General features: G+C 35.3%; 1 protein-coding gene across 19 annotated transcripts in view; it reads left to right on the top strand.

Moving 5' to 3' along the window:
- Positions 1 to 20,995, top strand: part of Cep112 (centrosomal protein 112) — a 459,140-nt gene that overhangs the window by 239,773 nt on the left and 198,372 nt on the right. For all 19 annotated transcript variants that reach the window (XM_074045313.1, XM_074045307.1, XM_074045308.1 and 16 more), the window contains one exon: positions 6,480 to 6,662. In XM_074045313.1, coding sequence (XP_073901414.1) covers positions 6,480 to 6,662 — 183 coding nt within the window. The remainder of the gene's footprint in view (positions 1 to 6,479; positions 6,663 to 20,995) is intronic.

The raw sequence follows: 20,995 nt of genomic DNA, 5'->3' as shown, positions 1-20,995 counted from the left end.
ATAAGTAAATGAGAAATAGAAAAATCAAACATTACAAAAACAACAAATGACAAGATTTGAACAGTAATTCTAAATGTTAATGGTGTCAATTCTCCAATTAAAAGACACAGACTGGTGGACTGGATTAAAAATAAGACTTGACACTTTGTTGCCTACAAGAAATGCATTTTGCTGGGCATCAGTGGCCAGCCAGGGGAAATTGTTTGCCAGACCCCATCTTCAAAATAACCAGAGCAAAATGAACTAGAGTTGTGGCTCAAGCAGTAGAGCACCAGCTTTGCAAGTGCAAAGCCCTGAGTTCACACCCCAGATCCATTTAAAAAAAAAAGCACCTTAGTGGCAAAGACAGAAGCTTGAAGTGAAAGGATGGAAGAAGATATTTCAAGCAAATGGAACCAGAAAGCAAGCAAGAATAGCTATACTCATAGCTGACAAAGCAGACTTCAAACCAAAATTAGAAGAGACATCATTTCATATTGATAAAGAGAACAGTCCATCAGGATGATGTAACAACTGTAACATATATGCACCAAATGTCAGCACAGATTTTCATGAAACACATTGGACGTAAAAGTATAGATAAACCCCAACACAATAATAGTGGGTGACTTTAATGCCTCATTCTCAACAGTAGATAGGTCATCCTGACCAAAAATCAACACAGAAATTTCAGGATTAAATGATGCTGTAGATCAAATGGACTTAATAGATATCTGTTAAATACTCTACACAGTAGCTATTCAGAATATACATTCTCCTTAGCAACCCATGGAACTTTCTCTAACATAGATCTTATTTGGGGACATAAATCAAGTATTACCCAATACAAGAAAAATGAAATAACTTCTTACATTTTATCTGACCACAATGGAATAAAACTAGAAACGATTAAAAAAAACTACCGAAGATGTTCAAACACATGGAAACTGAACAATATATATTTGAATGATCAGTGAGTTGGTAATGGAATAAGTAAGTGGAGGAGGAGAATAAAAAATTCCAAGAAGAAAATGAAAATACAATTTACCAGAACCTGTGGGAAATAATGAAAGCAGTTCTAAAAGGGAAGTTTATATCTATGAGTGCATGCATTGGAGAATCAGAGCTCTCAAATAAATAACCTAATTATGCACCTCAAAGGTCTTAGAAAAACAAAAACAAGTCAAACCCAAAGTTGTAGAGGGAAAGAAATAATAAAGATCACAGCTGAAATAAACAATGTAGAAAACTAAGAGAACAGTCCAAATGATCAATGAAATAACTTACAAACTCTTTGCCAAACTAACCAAAAGAAAGAGAGACCAAAATTAGTATTAGAGGTGAAAAAGGTGACAGTGAAATCCAGAGGAACATTATAGGGAATATTTTGAGAACTTAAACTCTAACAAATTGGAAAATCTGGAAGAAATTAATAAATTTCTGGACACATACTACTTACCACAATTATAATAAGAAAAAACAAATAACTTAAGCAGATCAATAATGAGCAATTTTATTGGAAAGATAGTAAGAAGCCTCCCAACAATCAAAAGCCCCAAACTGGATGGATTCACTGCCAAATTCTACCAGATCCTTAAAGAACTAATACCAATAATCCTCAAACTATTCCACAAAATGCAAAGGGAAGCAACACTTTCAAATTTATTCTATGAATTTGAAATTACCTTAATGCCAAAACCAGGTAAGAACAAAACAAAAAAGGAAAACTGTAGGTCAATTTCCTTGATGCGCATAGATACAAAAATCCTCCATAAAATTCTTGCAAACTGAATTCAGTAACACATTAAAAAGATCATATGTCATGATCAAGTTGATTTCATTCTAGGAATGCAAGGATGGTTCAATATATGCAAGTTAATAAATATAACAGGACAAAGACCACATGATCATCTCAATAGATGCAGAAAAAGCCTTCGGCAAAAATCCAGTATCCCTTTATGATAAAAGCCTGAGGAAACTAGGAAAGGAGATTTTACACCTCAACATAGTAGAGGCTATATATTGGCCAACCTGTACCCAACATTATACTGAATGAGGAAAAGCCGAAGTCATTTCCTCTAAAACCAAGAATGAAACAAGGATGTCCACGATCTCCACTGTTAATCAATATAGTGCTTGATTCTTAGCCAGAGCAATAATACATAAGAAAGAAGTAAAAGGAATATAAATAGGAAAGGAAAAATCCAAACTATTCCTATTTGCAGATCCTATACTTTAAAGACTGTAAAAACTTCACTAAGAGACTCTTAGATCTGATAAACAGTTTCATCAGAGTAACAGGATACAAAATCAGCATACAAAAAACAGTAGCTTTTTTTGTACATCAGCAATTAACTTGCTGAAAAAGAAGTCAGGGAAGTAATTTCATTCACAATAGCCTCAAAAAAATTTAACTATGATAAAATTAACCAGCAATGTTTAAGACCTCTACAAAGAAAACTATAAAACACTGAAGAAATTGCAGAAGACACTACAAGACAGAAAGACTTCCAATTTTCATGATCAGCAGAATAAATATTATTTAAAAATGGCCAAGCTACCAAAAGAAATACATGAATTCAGGGCAGTCTCCATCAAAATTCCAATGGCATTTCACAGAAATAGAAAAGTCAGTCTCCTACAGTTCATACGAAAATACAAAAGACCTCAAATAGCCAAAACAATCCTGAGAAAAAGAACAATGCTGGAGGTATCACAATACCAGACTTCAAATTACACTACAGAATCACAGCAGCAAAAACATGGGTTTTGACAAAGGTGCCAAAACCATACATTGGAAAAAACACTTCTTTAACAAGTGGTGCTGGGAAAACTGAACATCCTCATGTAGCAGACTGAAACTAGATCCCTATTTCCCTGTAAAATATGAACTCAAAATGAGTCAAAGACCTTAATGTAAGACATGAAAAGTTGAAACTGCTAGAGGAAAACATATGGGAAACACTTCAAGACATAGGTGCAGGCAAGATCTTTCTGAATAGGATTCTGATTTCCCAGGAAATATGAGCAAGAATTACAAATAAGATTATATCAAATTAAAAATCTTCTGCATGGCAAAAGAAACAGAATGAAGAGACAGCCATACAGAATGGAAGAAAATCTTTGCCAGCTATTCTTCTGATAAGTGCTTAATATCCAGAATTTATAACAAAAAGCTCAAAAAAATAAACACCAAAATAACAATCCAATCAATAAATGGGATATAAACAGACACTTTTCAAAAAGTGAAGTACAAGCGGCCATGAAAAAATTGTTTAGCATCATTAGCTATCAGGGAAATGCAAATTAAAACTACACTGAGATTCCATTTCACCCCTGTCAGAATGGTTATAAAGAAAACAAATAACAAGTGTTAGCAAGTCTGTAGCGAAAAAAGAACTCTTACTCATTGCAGGTGGGAATGTAAATTAGTTTAATCACTATGGAGATTAGTATTATGGGAGTTCCTCAAAAAATTAAAAACAGAACTCCCATTTGTTCTGGTCATACCACTTTTGGGTAGAAACCCAACAGAATTAAATTTAGCTTATTATGGATATCTATATACCCATGTTTATCATGGCACTATTCACAATAGCCAAATTATGGAATCATCCTAGGTGCCCACCAACAGATGAATGGATAGAGAAATGTGGGACACATACACAACGGAGTTTCACTCAGCCATTAAGAAGAATGAAATCTGCAGGAAATAGAACTGCAGATAATCATATTAAGTCAAATAAGTCATTCCCACAAAGCCAAGTATCACATGCTTTCTCTCATTTGTGCAAGCCAGGGGAAAAACAAAATAGAAAAACAATGTCATGTCAGTAAAGGGGGTACTACTAATGAGGTGGAAGGGATAGGAAAAGGGAGAAGGGGGGAATAAGAAAGAATAATAGTGTTGAATATGATCAAGGTGTATTTCATGTGTGGAAATGTCATGATGAAACTCTACTATGTACAGTTTAATGCATGCCAATAAAAAAAAGTTATTCCCAGAATATTTGGGCTTTTTCTCTGGACTCTGCCATTTCTCTAGAGGTATCTCCAGCATGAGATGCTAACAGTGAGGAAATGTAGGCTGAGACAAAGGGCTCATTATACCTGTTGAACAGAGCAGCCCCAGCTATTTCACTTAAAAAGGTTTCACTGAGCTTGAGATTCATTAAGAAAACTCACTGGGCAACAGGCCCTGGCAACATAACAAACTAATAATAACTTATGAACATCTATTTTTGGAGTTGAAATGCTATTAACACTATTTCTTTTTTTTTTGAGTAAACAAATTTGGACATGGGCAGGACCATTGATCAGGCTGTAAGAACACCAGATTATTCAGGTTAGAAAGGTACTGTAGAAGTACATTATTACTAGATCCTAAAATGATGCAGCATCATTAGTACTGATCTCACATCTAGTGAGCCATGTCTCTTTTGAGAGGAAAAATTCTGTAATTTATTTCACTTTAATTATAGATCATTTGGTTACTTGTAAAACATTTTGCTTTCTATCAATTTTTTCTTTTACTGCCCTTTATTGTTTTTTCACATTTTTATTAGCATATATTCATTGTTTGGGGGGAAATTCATTGTGCCAATTCCAAATAGCCTTACATTATACTTTGGTTAGGTCACCCCAACCATCATCCCCCGCAACCCCCTCCCTGACCCACTTAAAGCGATTGCAATAGCTTTCTATCAATTTTAATTCATGTTTTTCCTCTCAACTTTTTTGAGGTTTTTGAAGGCCTCAGTACAACTTTCTTCTGCTTTTTATTTTCTCTAGTGTGTTGTTACATACTGAAATTATTTTGACTAAAGGTTTAAATTTTGTTATAATGATACTTGATAGCATAATGCAGAGTGAAACAGAAATGTGTCCAAGAACTAAAAATATTCCAACTCAATAATTCATATACTCAGCTGCCTGAAAAATGCTGAAATCACAATACAATATTAATTTTTCTCTTCTGTTGAGATTAACATTGTAATTGTTTGAATCATAGAGTAAAACATACACATTTATTTTAAATAATCTACTTGTTAGCATTTATATTAGGAGAAAATTTATACTATTTTTCCATATATTGCCAGCAGTGGGTTATTATGAGGGAAAACCCCTAAATCTTTTAAAAAAAATTCGCTAGAATACATCTTTGGTCTCAGATGCAAAATACACTGTTTCCATATTATTTATACATCATATGTCCTCATAAATGTGTATGTTCAAGAGTTAGCATACCTTTCTTCTAAGTAGCACAATACATTTATGAATAATTAGAACTTTATTGTTTTCCAACTCTTAAAGTCACAATGAGAAAATATTTTGAAACCTATGTTGTAAAACAAATTTAATTTGCAACTAGGCAATGAGAATTTCAAATTCTAAAAGATAATAACTTCTGAAATTTAGTGCAGCTTGCATGCCTGGAGAAATGAATGCTATAGCTTTAAGATAAGGTAATCTGGTGATTCATTGTACAAAACAAGATCGATTGGGAGCAGGCTCCTACTGTTAGCTTTTTTGAAGATGGATTCTCACGCTGAAAATAACACAACATATTCTAGATAACAGCAGTTTTTCCCCCTGAAATCCACCAAAACTGAAGAAAAATCCAAGTGACTGTTCTTAGCAGCTGTGTGGCCTGGAGTTCACTGGGGAAGCTGGCTTCCTGCAGTCCCCTATTCATCACCTGCTTCAAAGACAGCCTGGCTGGCTATAGTTTGCAGGCCAGGTAGGGTGCCATTGTGCACAGTCTGGGAGGATTAGTATCAAAGCTGCGGCAACCAGGCCCTTGGTCTCAGGCTGCCATTCAGTCTAGCAGGGAGAGGCTAAGACTGGCCAAGGTCACAGTCTCCAGTGTGGAATGGACTGGGAAAGGATCCTGAGAATAGAATGCTTTTTATGAAATCATGGCACAGGCTTGCAGCACAGCAGGTGCCCTTCTGGAAGACATAACATCTGTTTATGTTGGTATACCGTAGCTGACAACGATATAATAGAGCTTTGAAATTTATCATTTTATTTTAAATAGACAACTGTATATACAAAAATCCAGATGCGTATTTAACTCAGACCATTTATTTGAAAAATCATAAGGAAAACTGACTGATTTAATTGCTGCTTTTTACATGTATATATTTAAGCAAAAAGCAAAACATACTGAATATTAACCATTTACAACCATTGCTGATCAGTAATACCCGAATTTTGGGGGAGGAAATACTTAACATTCAACATAATTGTTTTCAACGTTCAGATATTTGTGTCAGCAGATTGCAAAAGGATTTCCTGATTTTGCCCAATTGTCTTGAATATTACAAGGTTTGGATAAAAGTTCCCCCACCAAATTGTGGTATTTCAAGAGTGAGGTAATAATGATGCAAAAATAAAATTTTCAACATGGACAATTAGAGAAAAATTAAGCTGTACATGAGTTGTCATGACGACAAGGATGTTCTGTTGATGAACTGTCCTCCTCATTGTCCAATCAGATAGTAGAGCTGAAGCTGGAGCATGAACAGGAGAAGACGCACCTATTACAGCAGCATAACGCAGAGAAGGATAGCCTAGTCCGAGACCATGAACAGGAAATTGAAAACCTGGGGAAACAGCTTCGCGCTGCCAATATGGAGCACGAAAATCAAATTCAAGAATTCAAGAAACGAGATGCACAGGTAATTATCAATAATATTTGATAAAACGGGTATCTGTTTTTTAAAAAGTCATCAGCGTTCAATGTTTTCTTATTCTTGTTGATGCACGCTGTTTGATCATTTGCAAAACTGACATAAAAATGTGATTTTTTTTTTTCTCCCCACACCCCACCTCCCGTTTGGTGGATGAATAAGGCTTTAACTACAGAAACCACAGGTAGCCAGATTAAAAATCTCATGGCGCACTATAACTTGGCCCCTTTTTTTATAATCTTGTCTCAGTTCTTTTCATGATGGTTTTTTTTAAAGGTATCTGCTCCTTACCCCTCCCCTCAGCCTTAGAAAATCCATAAGAAATGTATCAGCCTCACTCCTTGCTTTTTGTTTTAATCTCTGTAGGTAATCAGACAGTTGTTTTAACATTTGCTTTTTCTTCCTAATATTGCTTTTTTTGTCATGAGTCTCTATATTTGATTAGATCACTCAGATGGTAATTGATAAAAATGACTCCAGAGACGGGCTATTTCTCATCAGGTCTGTTGCTTTTTCCTGCATGCACATACACATGCCTCCTAGCCTCCATCTCTGTAGCCCCTGTTGGAAGCCATTTGGCAGAATAACCCCCAGCTGTGGTAGCATTTGACTCTTCAAACTTATGGATGAAATGTGCACTGTCAGCATGGAAAATTATCTTTATAAATTTCAGATGAAAATAATTCTTATTGGGTATATATCTTTGTGATACAATACATTCTTTAGGGTGTATATATAATCAAGGGCCTTTAATGTACCCTCTTGAGGTGATTGCTGTGAAATTTTTTTAAAGAAACATTTAAGAGCAATTGACAACAATAAAAAAGTAATTTTCTTTTCTAATAAAACCATATCATATATGAGGTCTAAATACCTCTTTTTCCCATTGAAATCTCACCATATTAACCACACCACATTTAAGCATCTTCCCCTGGTTATTCTTCCTCCCAAAATAATATAATTTCCAAACAACAGAAAACATTTTATTATGTATGTATTTAAGCAATTTTATAATTATCTAAACATAAAAATGCTGCTAATTAAGTAAGATGTTAGTTTTCTAGTGGAGAGCGAGAGGTGATAAGGCAAAGGATAAGAGCTTTGGCTATGTTTCATTTGACCTTTGGTTGTCTTATATTTTTGGAGAATAACTGATGCAAAATGGATGTGCTCAGTAATTTTTCTCAAGAATATGCATTCATAAGAAAAGTATTTTCTGGTTGTTTTATGGTGGTTGCTAACTAAAAGGTGATCATTGTAGTAGTCATGGTTCCGGAATAGTCAAGTGGTTCTTGTTAAATCAACATGCATTTAACTTTTGCCATCAACCTCATTACTCTCTTTAAAAATTATGTGCTAATCTTTTGATTTTTAGTCATACAATTTATTAAAAATATTTTCAAACATATTCTCCTTCAACATGATGAGAAGCCCAAACATTGTCTTCCCATGATAAGAGATGTGGGATCTGAGTCAGGGTAGGATCTTTGCATAGTAAAATCAAATAATGGATACAATAAAATTCATTAGTTTACATAACTTCCCACTATTTTGATGCTATTGTGGAAAGCTGACACAAGTAGAGGACAAATTTAGAGGGAATCTTTGTGTTTTTGCATGTGCTGTGTCTACCATATAAGGGTGCGGTTCATCCAATCATAACAAAGGGAAATTTTAGAATTATTATGTATTATTAAGCCACAGACATGGTATAATATTGTTAATAATTAGATTTATTCTCATTGGAATATTAAGTATGTGGACTATATGATCTCTACAAATGCTTTAGTTAAGAATATTTCTCGTATTTTGTATCCTTGGAACGTTTTGCTAATTGGAATTGCTGTCATGAGAATGCCAGTAAGTAATGGAAATTTAGGGTAAACGCATTTGTGGTGAAAAGGAAAGTAATTTTGTGTATGTTGGACTTCACTATTTTTAGAGAATACAATTTTTAAAAAAGTTTTATCAATAAGTTATATTTTTAAAAATCTTATCATATGTACTAAAGTGCTAATAATTTGTTTATCTTTGGTTATTCACTGAGGATATTAATTCAAAGTTGCCTTCAGGTAAGTCTTAAGTTTTCAAACTATATCTTTTCATGACAGTGGCCTAAAAATTCTAATGTATAATACCTTTTAAATACTGGATTCCATTCACAGATTTTTTAAAAAGTGGGTATATGCTTTTCAAAATGGAAGATTTTTTAAAAAAATCACTGTGTTGTGTAATGCAGAACAAACACATAAATCTTAAATACTAGATTGTATTTTTTATTTTAGTTCCAGAGAGATTTGCTTTTCAGTTAATGTTTGGCTGTTCCAGTTTAACAGTGGTGGCCATTTTGTAAAAAGGACTATTTTAAAAAAACCAAAACAAGATCAGTGCATTATCTATTTTGGATACTATGGCTTTGTTTTCTGCTTAGCTTCTATCATATTCTTAAAAGAGGATAATAGCCTTAAAATCTATTTTTAGCCTCTTCCAAATACATAGTATATTGTATGCTAAGAAAATCATTATCATATAGTCAGTTACCTTAAAGTGAGTCATACCAACTGGGACCTCCCTTTTGGTAGATATGTTTTATAATTATTACAGGTTTTTATTCTAGCAATTTCACTTTTATAGAACAATGATAAGATGTAGTAATATACCTAAAGGCAATTAATCATTTTCTTATTTTATGTGGTACAGTTAGCTAATTATTTTATGTGTACATTATATTTTTGTCATGATACTTTTCAATAGCAGGATATACTATATTGTGATAATTAAATTTTTTAGAATGAGCATTAAATTTTATCACCCTCGTGGAAGATGTTCAGTTTGATACCTACCTAAAGTCATAATGTTTAAGAAAAAGCATCCCTGTCAGTAGCAGGCAACACGTAGAAATTTATGACCTTGTGATCAAATATTTCTCATTTACCAGGATTAATTGATTCAACCACATTTTTAAGATAAAAAATTTATAAATATCATATTAGAAAGCTTCTTCTAACTTGGCAGTTGTATATGTAATTCTTGGTTTGGTTTTGTACTGCCATATAGTGGAAGAATATCTGCACTTTATCCTGTTGACTTAGAAGAAAAATAGAACATAGACTCCTTGATCCCTTCATTGTCCTTTCAGGACCCTGGGCTTTTTAGAGGTTTCTTGATCTTTTATGTGTGTTGCCTAAATGAGTGTTGTGTATGAATAGTGTACGACTGTCACATAGCACCTTTGTGACCCACCCCAGAGAATGGTGTCAATCTTAGGATGGCTCTGTGACCTGTTGCTGTATAGACAGATCAAGGAGTCTGGGTACCCAGCAGCCACTGTGAACTACTCTCAGGATTATGCAAATTAAATGTGGTATTCTTAGAGGAAGTTATCACAACATCTAAAAATACATTAAACTTAGCATTCATATGTGAACTACGGATCTTTCATATGTTGACATCTAAATGCTTTAGATTCCAAAAACTGAGAATCATGATTCTCATCGTAATTAAAAATGTTTTGCATAGTAAGTGGACAGATCATCTTGATTTTTGCTATATAGATTCACATTTAAAAGCTTTCTTAAAAAGATATAAGATAATTTTAAAATTAGATTTTAATAACAATACATTATTTCCATCATATAAATCTCTATTTATAAATGAGTGTATGCATGTGTGTGTGTGCGTTCAGGAGATTAAGCATTGCTATCTGTCTTTCAAGGCTACTCAAAGGGCAAATTTATCAAAATGTAGAGTATACCTATGTACATTGGTATACCTATGTACATGGTTTCTGGTAGCATTTTTCTGTAGAAAACTTTTTATTTTAATTTCTTTGTATACCTACTTCTTTCTAAAGATGTTATGGTAGCATTTTATAATAAACATATACTTAAATATAGCAGAATAATAATTAAGCAATAGATGATATTAGCTACATTAGAAAAACTATACTTTAAAAAATGCTACATTTAAATGCAAGTTTTACTTCTGAGCTTGCCTAGGAGCCACAGCAAAGAGGGAAATGGATTATGTGATTCTATTTGTGCAGTGAAAGATATCCATGACTGTTGTCTCTCAAGTCTGGGAAAGATTGAGACAAGGGAATAAACATAAAAGACTTCGACCTATTAACTAATGGTATTCTCTGTATATTAAGACAATTGCAAATTGAATCTGGTGAGAAAACTTTAAATTCTTTGAGTACTTTCACAAAATGTAGTTAGCAACTTTTATATTAATGTATCGAATTTTTCTTTTAATTTATTGAAAAAACCATTATTCTCAAATCAAAAAAACAAAGCAGCTTTGAGACATCTAATTTTTTAGATATTATAAATCAAAAGAGGCCTAGGCATGTGGTTCAAGTGATAGAACACCTGCCTAGCAAGTGTGAGGCCCTGAGTTCAAACCCCAGTACATCAGAAATGAAGTCCCAACATTGATTACCAAGTGCATTGCTCTCTATCTTACATCAGTTCTTTTGCCCTCTGAATTTATACTATGAAATACTATAATTAGAAATCATAAAATCAAACAATATTTCATTCCAGAAGTTAAAGACTTTTGTACCTATACTAAAATGGTTCACACCCTACCTACCTGCATAACCAAAATAGTATTTCATCATTAATACTTATTAATTAATGTTATTTACTTTGTTCTCAAGTAGTAACGATTTTTATTTCTTTGGGTCATACTGAACTAATTGCTTGGAAAAACCAGACTTTGTGAACTCTATAGTTCCCCCAACCTAGCGAGGCTGTTGCTATTAATGGCACCCTGCTCTTTGTTCCCTTTTCTCCCTGGTCACACACAGTCACATCAGAGGTTTCCTGGTGCTCCAGCTGTGCACACACCACACTTTGATACTTATCCCCTCATACCCAGTTATTTGGATTACAGGGAGAATGGAGTGGAATTCAATGTGTTTTAAGTATTAAGTGGGTTTTTGGTGCAACATACAAAGTTTAATTTCAGGCATTAAAAGGCGGTTGGGAAAACCTTTTAACACTTCACTTTTATTCTAAATAAAGAAAATAAGACTTAAGAGTAGGAAATACTCTGGAGTTAGTAGGTATAGGTAAGAACTTTCTCAGTGAAACCCCAGCAGCACAGCAACTAAGAAATAGCATAGATAAATGGGATCTCATAAAACTAAAAAGCTTCTGTTCATCAAAAGAAATGGTCTCTAAACTGAAGAGAACACCCACAGAGTGGGAGAAAATATTTGCCAACTATACATCAGACAAAGGACTGATAACCAGAATATACAGGGATCTTAAAAAACTAAATTCTCCCAAAACTAATGAACCAATAAAGAAATGGGCAAGTGAACTAAACAGAACTTTCTCAAAAGAAGAAATTCAAATGGCCAGAAAACACATGAAAAAATGCTCACCACCTCTAGCAATAAAGGAAATGCAAATTAAAACCACGCTAAGATTCCACCTCACCCCTGTTAGAACAGCCATCATCAGCAACACCACCAACAACAGGTGTTGGCGAGGATGCGGGGAAAAAGGAACCCTCTTACACTGTTGGTGGGAATGTAGACTAGTACAACCACTCTGGAAAAAAATTTGGAGGCTACTTAAAAAGCTGGACATCGATCTACCATTTGATCCAGCAATACCACTCTTGGGGATATACCCAAAAGACTGTTACTCCAGAGGCACCTGCACATCCATGTTTATTGCGGCACTATTCACAATAGCCAAGTTATGGAAACAGCCAAGATGCCCCAGCACTGACGAATGGATTAAGAAAATGTGGTATCTATACACAATGGAATTTTATGCAGCCATGAAGAAGAACAAAATGTTATCATTCGCTGGTAAATGGATGGAATTGGAGAACATCATTCTGAGTGAGGTTAGCCTGGCTCAAAAAACCAAAAATCGTATATTGTCCCTCATATGTGGACATTAGATCAAGGGCAAACACAACAAGGGGATTGGACTTTGAGCACATGATAAAAGCGAGAGCACACAAGGGAGGGGTGAGGATAGGTAAGACACCTAAAAAACTAGCTAGCATTTGTTGCCCTTAACGCAGAGAAACTAAAGCAGATACCTTAAAGCAACTGAGGCCAATAGGAAAAGGGGAACAGGTACTAGAGAAAAGGTTAGATCAAAAAGAATCAACCTAGAAGGTAACACCCACACACAGGAAATCAATGTGAGTCAATGCCCTGTATAGCTATCCTTATCTCAACCAGCAAAAACCCTTGTTCCTTCCTATTATTGCTTATACTCTCTCTACAACAAAATTAGAAATAAGGGCAAAATAGTTTCTGCTGGGTATTGAGGGGGTGGGGGGAGAGGGAGGGGGCGGAGTGGGTGGTAAGGGAGGGGGTGGGGGCAGGGGGGAGAAATGAACCAAGCCTTGTATGCACATATGAATAATAAAAGAAAAATGAAAAAAAAAAAAAACATAGGGGCAATTTAAAAAAAAAAGAAAATAAGACTTTATGGGCAGACTTCTGGTAAAACCACACATTAAAATTTTCTATTTATTTTCTTTAGATGAAGTTTTATAGTGTCAAGCTTCAGTATTTAAGATAGCTCAAGAGGGTTTCTTAACCAGGAAATGTTTAAAAAAAAAAAACTTGTTGGGGGTATTCTTTGTTTTTCTAATACTAAATTCTAGGTCATATAATTTTTTGAAATAGAAGGAGGCAAAAATCCCCCTTTATATTTTGACACAGATACACTGATGGGAAGATCTTATTAGTACCCAATAATGGTGTGTCTAATGGACCCATATTGTTAAATAAGTTTACTAATATGCTTACGTTAATTACATACTGCTATTTAAATTGATATGTGTAAGACAATTAGTTCTTACAAGCATGTGCCACTTAACATAAGGATTGTATTTTCTTTTGTAGATCATCAACTTTCTTTGCCCATTATAATTCTAAACTTGTACCATTATTATCATCTTATAAATACAAAAGTAGCAAATTACCCATAATTAAGCTATCATAAATAATCCAACTTGGTTCTCAACCTGGAGAAAATTCAGCTTGAAAATCAAAACTCTATGTTCAGACAAGAATATTTATTTCTCTAAGAAGGATACATTTGTAGAAGTATTACATATAGTATATCTGTACTTCTGTGAATATTTTTTAAATATGGTAGTTACAATGGAAACCACATTATATGGTATGTGGTCCACTATTAAATAAAAAATATTCCTTTAAGTGAAACTTTCAAGTAATAAGATACAAAGTATTCCCTTTGACCTGCCAACTTTGTATCAGCTATTAAAAATTATTTAAAAATCTATCTTTTGTTCTCATTATAGTTAATGAATATCTGTGGAAATATCAAAATTGTTCTTGAAAACCAGGTAATTAAATGCTGGCAATACTTTAAAAACAAAATGCAACATGCTCCCTCTGCAGTAGTGAAAATTAGGAGTAGCGTGAGGAACGAGAAGTCATTGTGTACAGGTTGTTCCACCAGATCTGAAAACTTTAGTTGTAGCAAGTGTCTAAGTATCCAGCAGTAATATAGCCAGTTTAACTAATTTAAAGGGATGACCACATCCAATTATTGTCAATTTACAGATAAGAAACTTGGGATTCAAGGATATTATCTCATCCTAGGTTACAGAACTAGCAGATCAGAATATCTAAACTTAATTCGGTGTTCTTTCCTTATATTGCAGTCTTCCCTAAGACAGATTTGCGGTTTGGGGAAAGATTTGGACATGGCAGAAAGGAACAGGTTATTATATGTGTATCTTTGCCTCACGTGGGAGAGACACTATACTCTGTTCCCCAGGCTGAGATTCTCAGAGCAACTGCAATTTGTATTTCTGTCAGTGATTTGCCATACTGGATGTTATAATTTAATAATGCTGTTTGCTTTCCACTTTTCATAAGTAGCACCTTGTAGAACAGCATGAGATTTTTATGTTTGTGTGTATGTTGGAGAGCAGCAGCAGCAACAACAACTAGTATTTATTGTGTGCCTTCTGTGTATTAAACTCTCTGCTATGTCCTTTCATTGCACTGTCTCATGTAACTGTTCAGTATCTGTAAGGATGATATTTCCTATTTGTAAAATTTGTTTTGACCTTCTTACCTAGGTCAAAGGACGATCATTTTATTGGTGAGAAAAGATTCAGAAAGCGTAAGTAAACTGCCAAGGGTTATGTAACAATAGTCAGTGTAGCTGTAGCTTGTGGTGAAGTTCCCTACTCCATATGTGGGAGTGTGGTCTTTGAATTTTATTTATTCTGCAGCGATCCATTACGTTTTCAAGTTTGGAATGTCGGTATGTTGCTAGGTTTAAAGTACTAATACTCATCATTCAGACTACGTAAATCCAAATCAAGTTTTAGTCAGTACTTTCATTCTTTCTACACAGCTACAGTCCATGACCATTTCTCTGTTTGAGATAAGTTAAACTCTGAAGAGATATGCATCTCTTAATATTTTCTTTGAAATATATTTTCTTCTCACTTCTGATTTTCACATTATTACTAAAATATAAAGGTATGTCCTCAGTAAGAATCCATCAAGTTTTTAGATCAATGGGGCCTACCAATTGTTTAGAAACTGCATGGGGGGCTAAGGATGTAGCTTAGTGATAGAATGCTTGCCTGGAATATGCCAGATTCTGGGTTGGGTCCCCAGTTACTCAAAAAGAGAGAAAGAGAGAGAGAGAGAGAGAGAGAGAGAGAGAGAAGGGGAGGGGAGGGAAGGAAGGAAGAAAGGAAGGAAGGAAGGCAGGCAGAAAGGAAGGAACTGCTGCCATGGTCATTTGCATTTAACACTGGTGAAGTATGGCTTGTGAATAGTTTATTATGGGTGGATCTTTGTTATGTTAACCTAGTAATTTGGACAATTACATATTACCTATTCATGTATGAATTGAATTTTTAAGTTTCAAAGAGTTCAGTGGTAATATTATCTTCCCTAAATTAATCTAAATGAATATTCTGTTATATGACAAAAGCTAGTGAAGACGTTTTAGAAATAAGATCAGTGATGGTTTACAAACTCAAACTGGATACTTTCTCCATAGAAACACAAGGAATAATTAGAAAGTGTGTTGCTTTTAGACTCCTCAAAAACAAATTTATGCTGATGCAATTTTGCCTTAAGTCTAGAGGCATCTTAGTCAAAATAAAAATTTTATGATGGAATCCTTTTTATAATATGTATTCCAGAATAAATCATTATTCTACATGCTGAATGTCATCTACATTGACAGAGAAAAGGATCTCTAGCATATTGCTTTTCCTTCTCTCCTCCACCTCTGCCTCAGTGAAATTACTAAGAATGTTGACAGAAATTATCTTTGAGGGGACATTGGATGAAAAACTCTTCATCCTTGATGTCTTAAAAAAGCCATTTTTGGATTTCTGACCCAATCAGTTCTGTAAGAGACATCTCTGATGTCTTCATTTGTGTAGTTGAGGTAATTTTTTGTGACAGAGAGGTTAAAGCCAGAGTGCAAGAAATGATTGGCAAAATGGTGATATCATCAAATGTTCAAAGAGCTGCAAATTGAGGCTTATTAAGCTGTCATTTGTGTTCCATTCAGGACTAATTGGAATCATGCCTAGTTGCATGATATGAATGATGTTTAGCACCTGAGCATTTTTCATAACAAAAATGATAGAAATTGATGTTAGTGAGACTTTAAACTCCTACTTGAGGAGAGAGCAAGGCATTACATGAAAGTGACAGTATTTTCAAACTACTTTAATATTTGTGTGCAGAAAATATTTGAAAAATACTTGAGTAGAAACTTTTAGATTATAAAAATTGACCTAATTAAACCCCAAAGTATTGATATGAGTGGGTTAATGTGAAACTTGAGATAATGTTTTTCAGTTGAAACAAATATGAAAATTATTTTAATAATTATTTTAAGTTATTTCCTCCAATACTCTAATACTTGTGTACTAAGCTCTCTGCCAGGTCCTTTCTAATACTCATGTACCTAATGGCTGGAAGAGAACATAAGAAATCAGAATGAAGCAATGAGTAGTTAGATTTCCAGGGTTTGAAAATGTGTATTATTTTTTAGTTTATTTGGATTTGTTTTGCTTAGGTATGAAGTCAAGGCCTGAAATTATTCATAATATTTGAATATGAAGTGGTGGTATCTTAAAAAATGAATGAATGAATGCTTCAGTATATGGCCTGGATCTCTTTCTTTCTTTGTCAGGACGGTTGTAATGTAGCATCAGTCTTGAGGCATGTGTGTATGTGTGCCCCTCCCATTGACACTGTTGCTCTATAATGAAGAGGAGCCTTCAGAGAACAAGGAAACAGCATTCTGGCCAGGCCCAGCATCTCAGAAAAGGGAATTTCCCAGTGAAAAAACTTGAAAGTTGAAGGTCATTAAGAAGGTTGAAATGAGATTGGTGATCCATTTATCTTAAGTTGACTCCTTCAATCAGCATTTCTTAATGATCTTATTTATTTCATTACTTGCAAAGATGCCATTTAGTATGCAAAATGCATGTATTCATTAATGTGTCCTAAAAAGCTAATTATTTGAAATGTAAGTATTATCTTATTGGGAAAATTATTTGATAATTCCAGGTGTTGTCATGTTGGCATGTGCAGTGAGAGAAGTGGATTGTGAAGATTGAAAGGTTTTTGCTCAGTTATTTAAAAATTACCGCTGAAGCTGTCACTAGATAAAAGCCACAAACTGAAGAGTTTCAGTGTGTTCTAAGCTTCCATATTAAAATCAGTCCAACTGTGCAAATTATGTATCAGACTTTGGGCAAAACATGGAAATGTCTTCACCTCTCTAACAATTTCTGTTGGCATGCAATAAAAAAAATCACCATTTACTGCCATAATGTTGGTTCTTCTTTAAAAAAAATCATTCAATTCAGGACTATTCACTGATGGCCCAAAGCTATAATCCTAGCTACTTGAGAGACTGACATTAGGAACATTATGGTTCATGGTCAGTGTGGGCAAATAGTTTGTGAGACCCCCATCCCCAAAATAACCAGAGCAAATTGGGCTGGAGGTGTGACTCAAGCAGTAGATTGTCTGTTTTGCAAGCAATGAAAAGCCCTGAGTTCAAACCCCAGTCCCACCAAAAAAATCTTTCAACTTAGAAATAGGAGTAATAGAGTAAATCTTCCTCATGAAAATTATAATTATCATTAGCTATTCCAATTGCTTTTTGAAGTCACTTTGTTTCAGATTGATATTGAAAAAATGGAATTCTGTGACTTAAAAATTTTATAATTATGATCCTTCAGATGACATATAAATCAGATTTATTTCTATTTAAGTTTTTCTATCTAAATATTAGGCAAAATTATGTTTGTAGAATTTCCCTATGACATAAACTTTGAACTTGATTAATTTATTCCGTTCAGATTTTTTTTTTTTGAGTGACTAGTCTATGCCAAGCTGTGGGGCTCACTGTGGAGGCTGGTTGACTGGTTGGAATCATCCCAGGGAGCAATGAAGAGGGTCTTCACTAAGGCAGTGCCAGTAGAGAAAGTTGACATGGCAGCGAGGGACTGGGGAGAGACCTAGAGCTATGGTTTGATGTGCCACAGGACATTTAGATGTTGATGCCATGTGGCTAAGTGAAAATATAGGACTAGAGTTTCAAAGAAAATTCTCCATTGCCATTGGAAATAAAGAATTGGGGATCACAAGCATGGCTTGTAATGGATACCGATGTGAAGGCCAGAGCTATGAAGGCAGAAGAGAATGAGAAAGGAAGACACTCAGGGCTTTCACTGAAGCGGGGGGAAATGGAGCTGGGCAAAAGCACTTGATACAGAGGGTCAAGAGATACAAAAATAACCAAGAGAACATGCCTATTTCAGGAACCATGGGGGGGAAGCATTACAATAATATCTAACTCCTAGATTGTTCTAAGAATTTGAAGTGGGCAAATATTTTTGAGTAACCCTGTCTGAGTTAGTTTCTTTTTTTTCAAATTGTAAACTGTGGCAAACAACAGAAACAGATGGACAGTGACCCAAAAAGACTGATGCTACCACACAGAATTTTGCAGTTGGACATAGACTTTGAGATGAGGGAGTCTGTTGAAGAGATTGAAAACATGAGACTCAGGTGAATGAAACCTTGGCTGTTAGGGATCGGGTCAGGCATGGTTTGCAGGGAGGCATGTTAGTGATGTGGGAAGGATCAATTACACATCCAGCCCAGCCTCTCTAGCCCCACTGTTGCTCCTGAGAGCAGGAAGGTTGCAGGTCCACAGGGAGCTTTGCCAAATTTGGATACCAAGAAAGGTTTCATATCTCACTTAGATAAGCAAGATTGACTGTCAGTACCAATAAGGTACAAACTCAGTTCCCGCAGGAAAGAGGGAGTAGGGTTTTCCTGGGCCTGTCTATGAGCCAGGAGTTTGAGGAGCTAAGATCAGAGGGAGAATCTATCTAGCATCAGTTGACAGGAGATGAGGAGACCACAGCTTTGTGGAAGCCATCCTCTGGAAGGGTTCTTGCCAGGCAATTTAGCAAGTGGATGAAGCTTTATTAGCGAGGTAATTGTTGTTCTCTGGTTATCTGCTCATTTCCTCCAGAAGACTGAGTGTGCCTGAAGGGACTGGAGAGGTCTTCACAGAGGAGAAGATCTGAACAACACTGAGCTGGAGAAGACATGTAGCTATTTTAGATATTATATTGTGAAATTGTTTCTAATTAGACTGCTCTCACCATGCTGAAATCCATTGCACTAGAAAATGAAAATTTTGATAGATAAAAAGAGAATAAAAGGAGAAGGAAAAGGATTTTCAGCAAGATAGCCTCCTATGGAGTATCACTGTGGACTTTTAGCCAGAAGACTTGGGTACCTGGAAGTAGACGGCAGGGGCAAGAAAAAAAATGAGGAAGTTAGGAAGATGCTTAAAGCAAGCTTCACCTGTGCTGAAGTTGTGCCTAGGGTTAGGAATGGCAAAACTCAAGTTACCTAGAGACTTGAAAAAGGAAACAGGCCCTCCTTTAGGGAAACAGACCCCAGGATGTTCCTGCACTCATAGCAAAAAAGGGAGACGAGGCCTGATCAGCTTCTTTAGGGTCAAGTTGTAAGTCTCCTGCCTGCAAAAGATCTCTTATCTCTGAGTTGTGTGTGTGTTTGGGAGTAGAGGGGAAAACACTGCTTACAACTGCTCTCTATTTCCCAGATCTGTTCCCTGATTCTGCTTGAGAATGCTGTTCCCTCTCCTGCACCCCAATCCCTGCTCTAGTTTGCCATCTGCTAAGCTTCTTGCACAGGTCGCCTTGCAGGGCTGTACTAAAGGTTAGCTGTCAAAAGCTTCAGGGTTTGAACAGTCATGGCCATGTGAGATTCCAACAAAAGAAAGGGGCAGGATTTACAAACCTTAGAATAGTAGGAAATTTTAACATCCACTTTTAAAAGAATAGGCATGTGGTACATGCCTGTTAATTCCAGCACTTGAGAACCAGAGGCAAAAAGATCATGTGTTTGGGGCCAGTCTGGGCTGTATAGTAAGACTATCTCAAAAACAAAACAAAGCAAAACAAAAAGCAAAAATAAATAAGCAGAAGTAATAAAAATGTTGTCATTAAAATGAGATTCGTTGTATATAGAAGCATGAACATTTTCAATTAGAAATGATCCAGTTTAAATTTTCCTGTGTATTATTTAGTATGAGAAAGGAAACTGAGCACGTATTATGTGTTAGACACTTTGATATGCTTTCTAGGTGAAGGTGAGTGTTATCTCAGTTTTTGCACATGAGAAGGCAGAGCCAAGCTGTGCAGCTCTGAAGTGAAAGGCTGGGATTTGAACTCCAATCTGACTTCAAAGCCCATGAACTCTCTCTCCCCTGGACATCATCATGAATAAAATTATAGGCATGTCCAATGGTGAGAAAGACTTTTTTGCTACTACTCACTAGAGACTTGTGGTTAACATTCATGAATATCGTGAGGATAATATTTCAGAACAAATCAAATTGACATGTCAGAACTATTTAGACCCACAAATGCTCTCAGTTCATTCCCCAAATCTTAGTAAAGAGTTCCCAGCATTTTACACTCAATATTGCAGCCTTTCCCTTTGAGCGGGCATTCATGTGATACTGTAGTGATGGCTGCGATTTTTCCCCTGCACACCTCCTTCTCTTCTGAACCCTATGGCAGCCCATAGCTGTTTAGATTGAGCTCCGGAGTGTTTTTAAACATTAATTTGGTTTGACATGACTTGGTGCACAAATTAATTATCCAGGCACATATTGTTCCGTGTACATGAAAAGAATGAAACTGTAGTGAAACACATTCTAACCACCACATGCGAATTGTAATTTTACCGGCAATCAGACTATTAA

The sequence above is a fragment of the Castor canadensis genome, chromosome 11 (assembly GCF_047511655.1).
Source record: "Castor canadensis chromosome 11, mCasCan1.hap1v2, whole genome shotgun sequence".
In the NCBI taxonomy this organism is placed as follows: Eukaryota; Metazoa; Chordata; class Mammalia; order Rodentia; family Castoridae; genus Castor; species Castor canadensis.
This window is presented reverse-complemented; position numbering and strand designations above follow the sequence as displayed.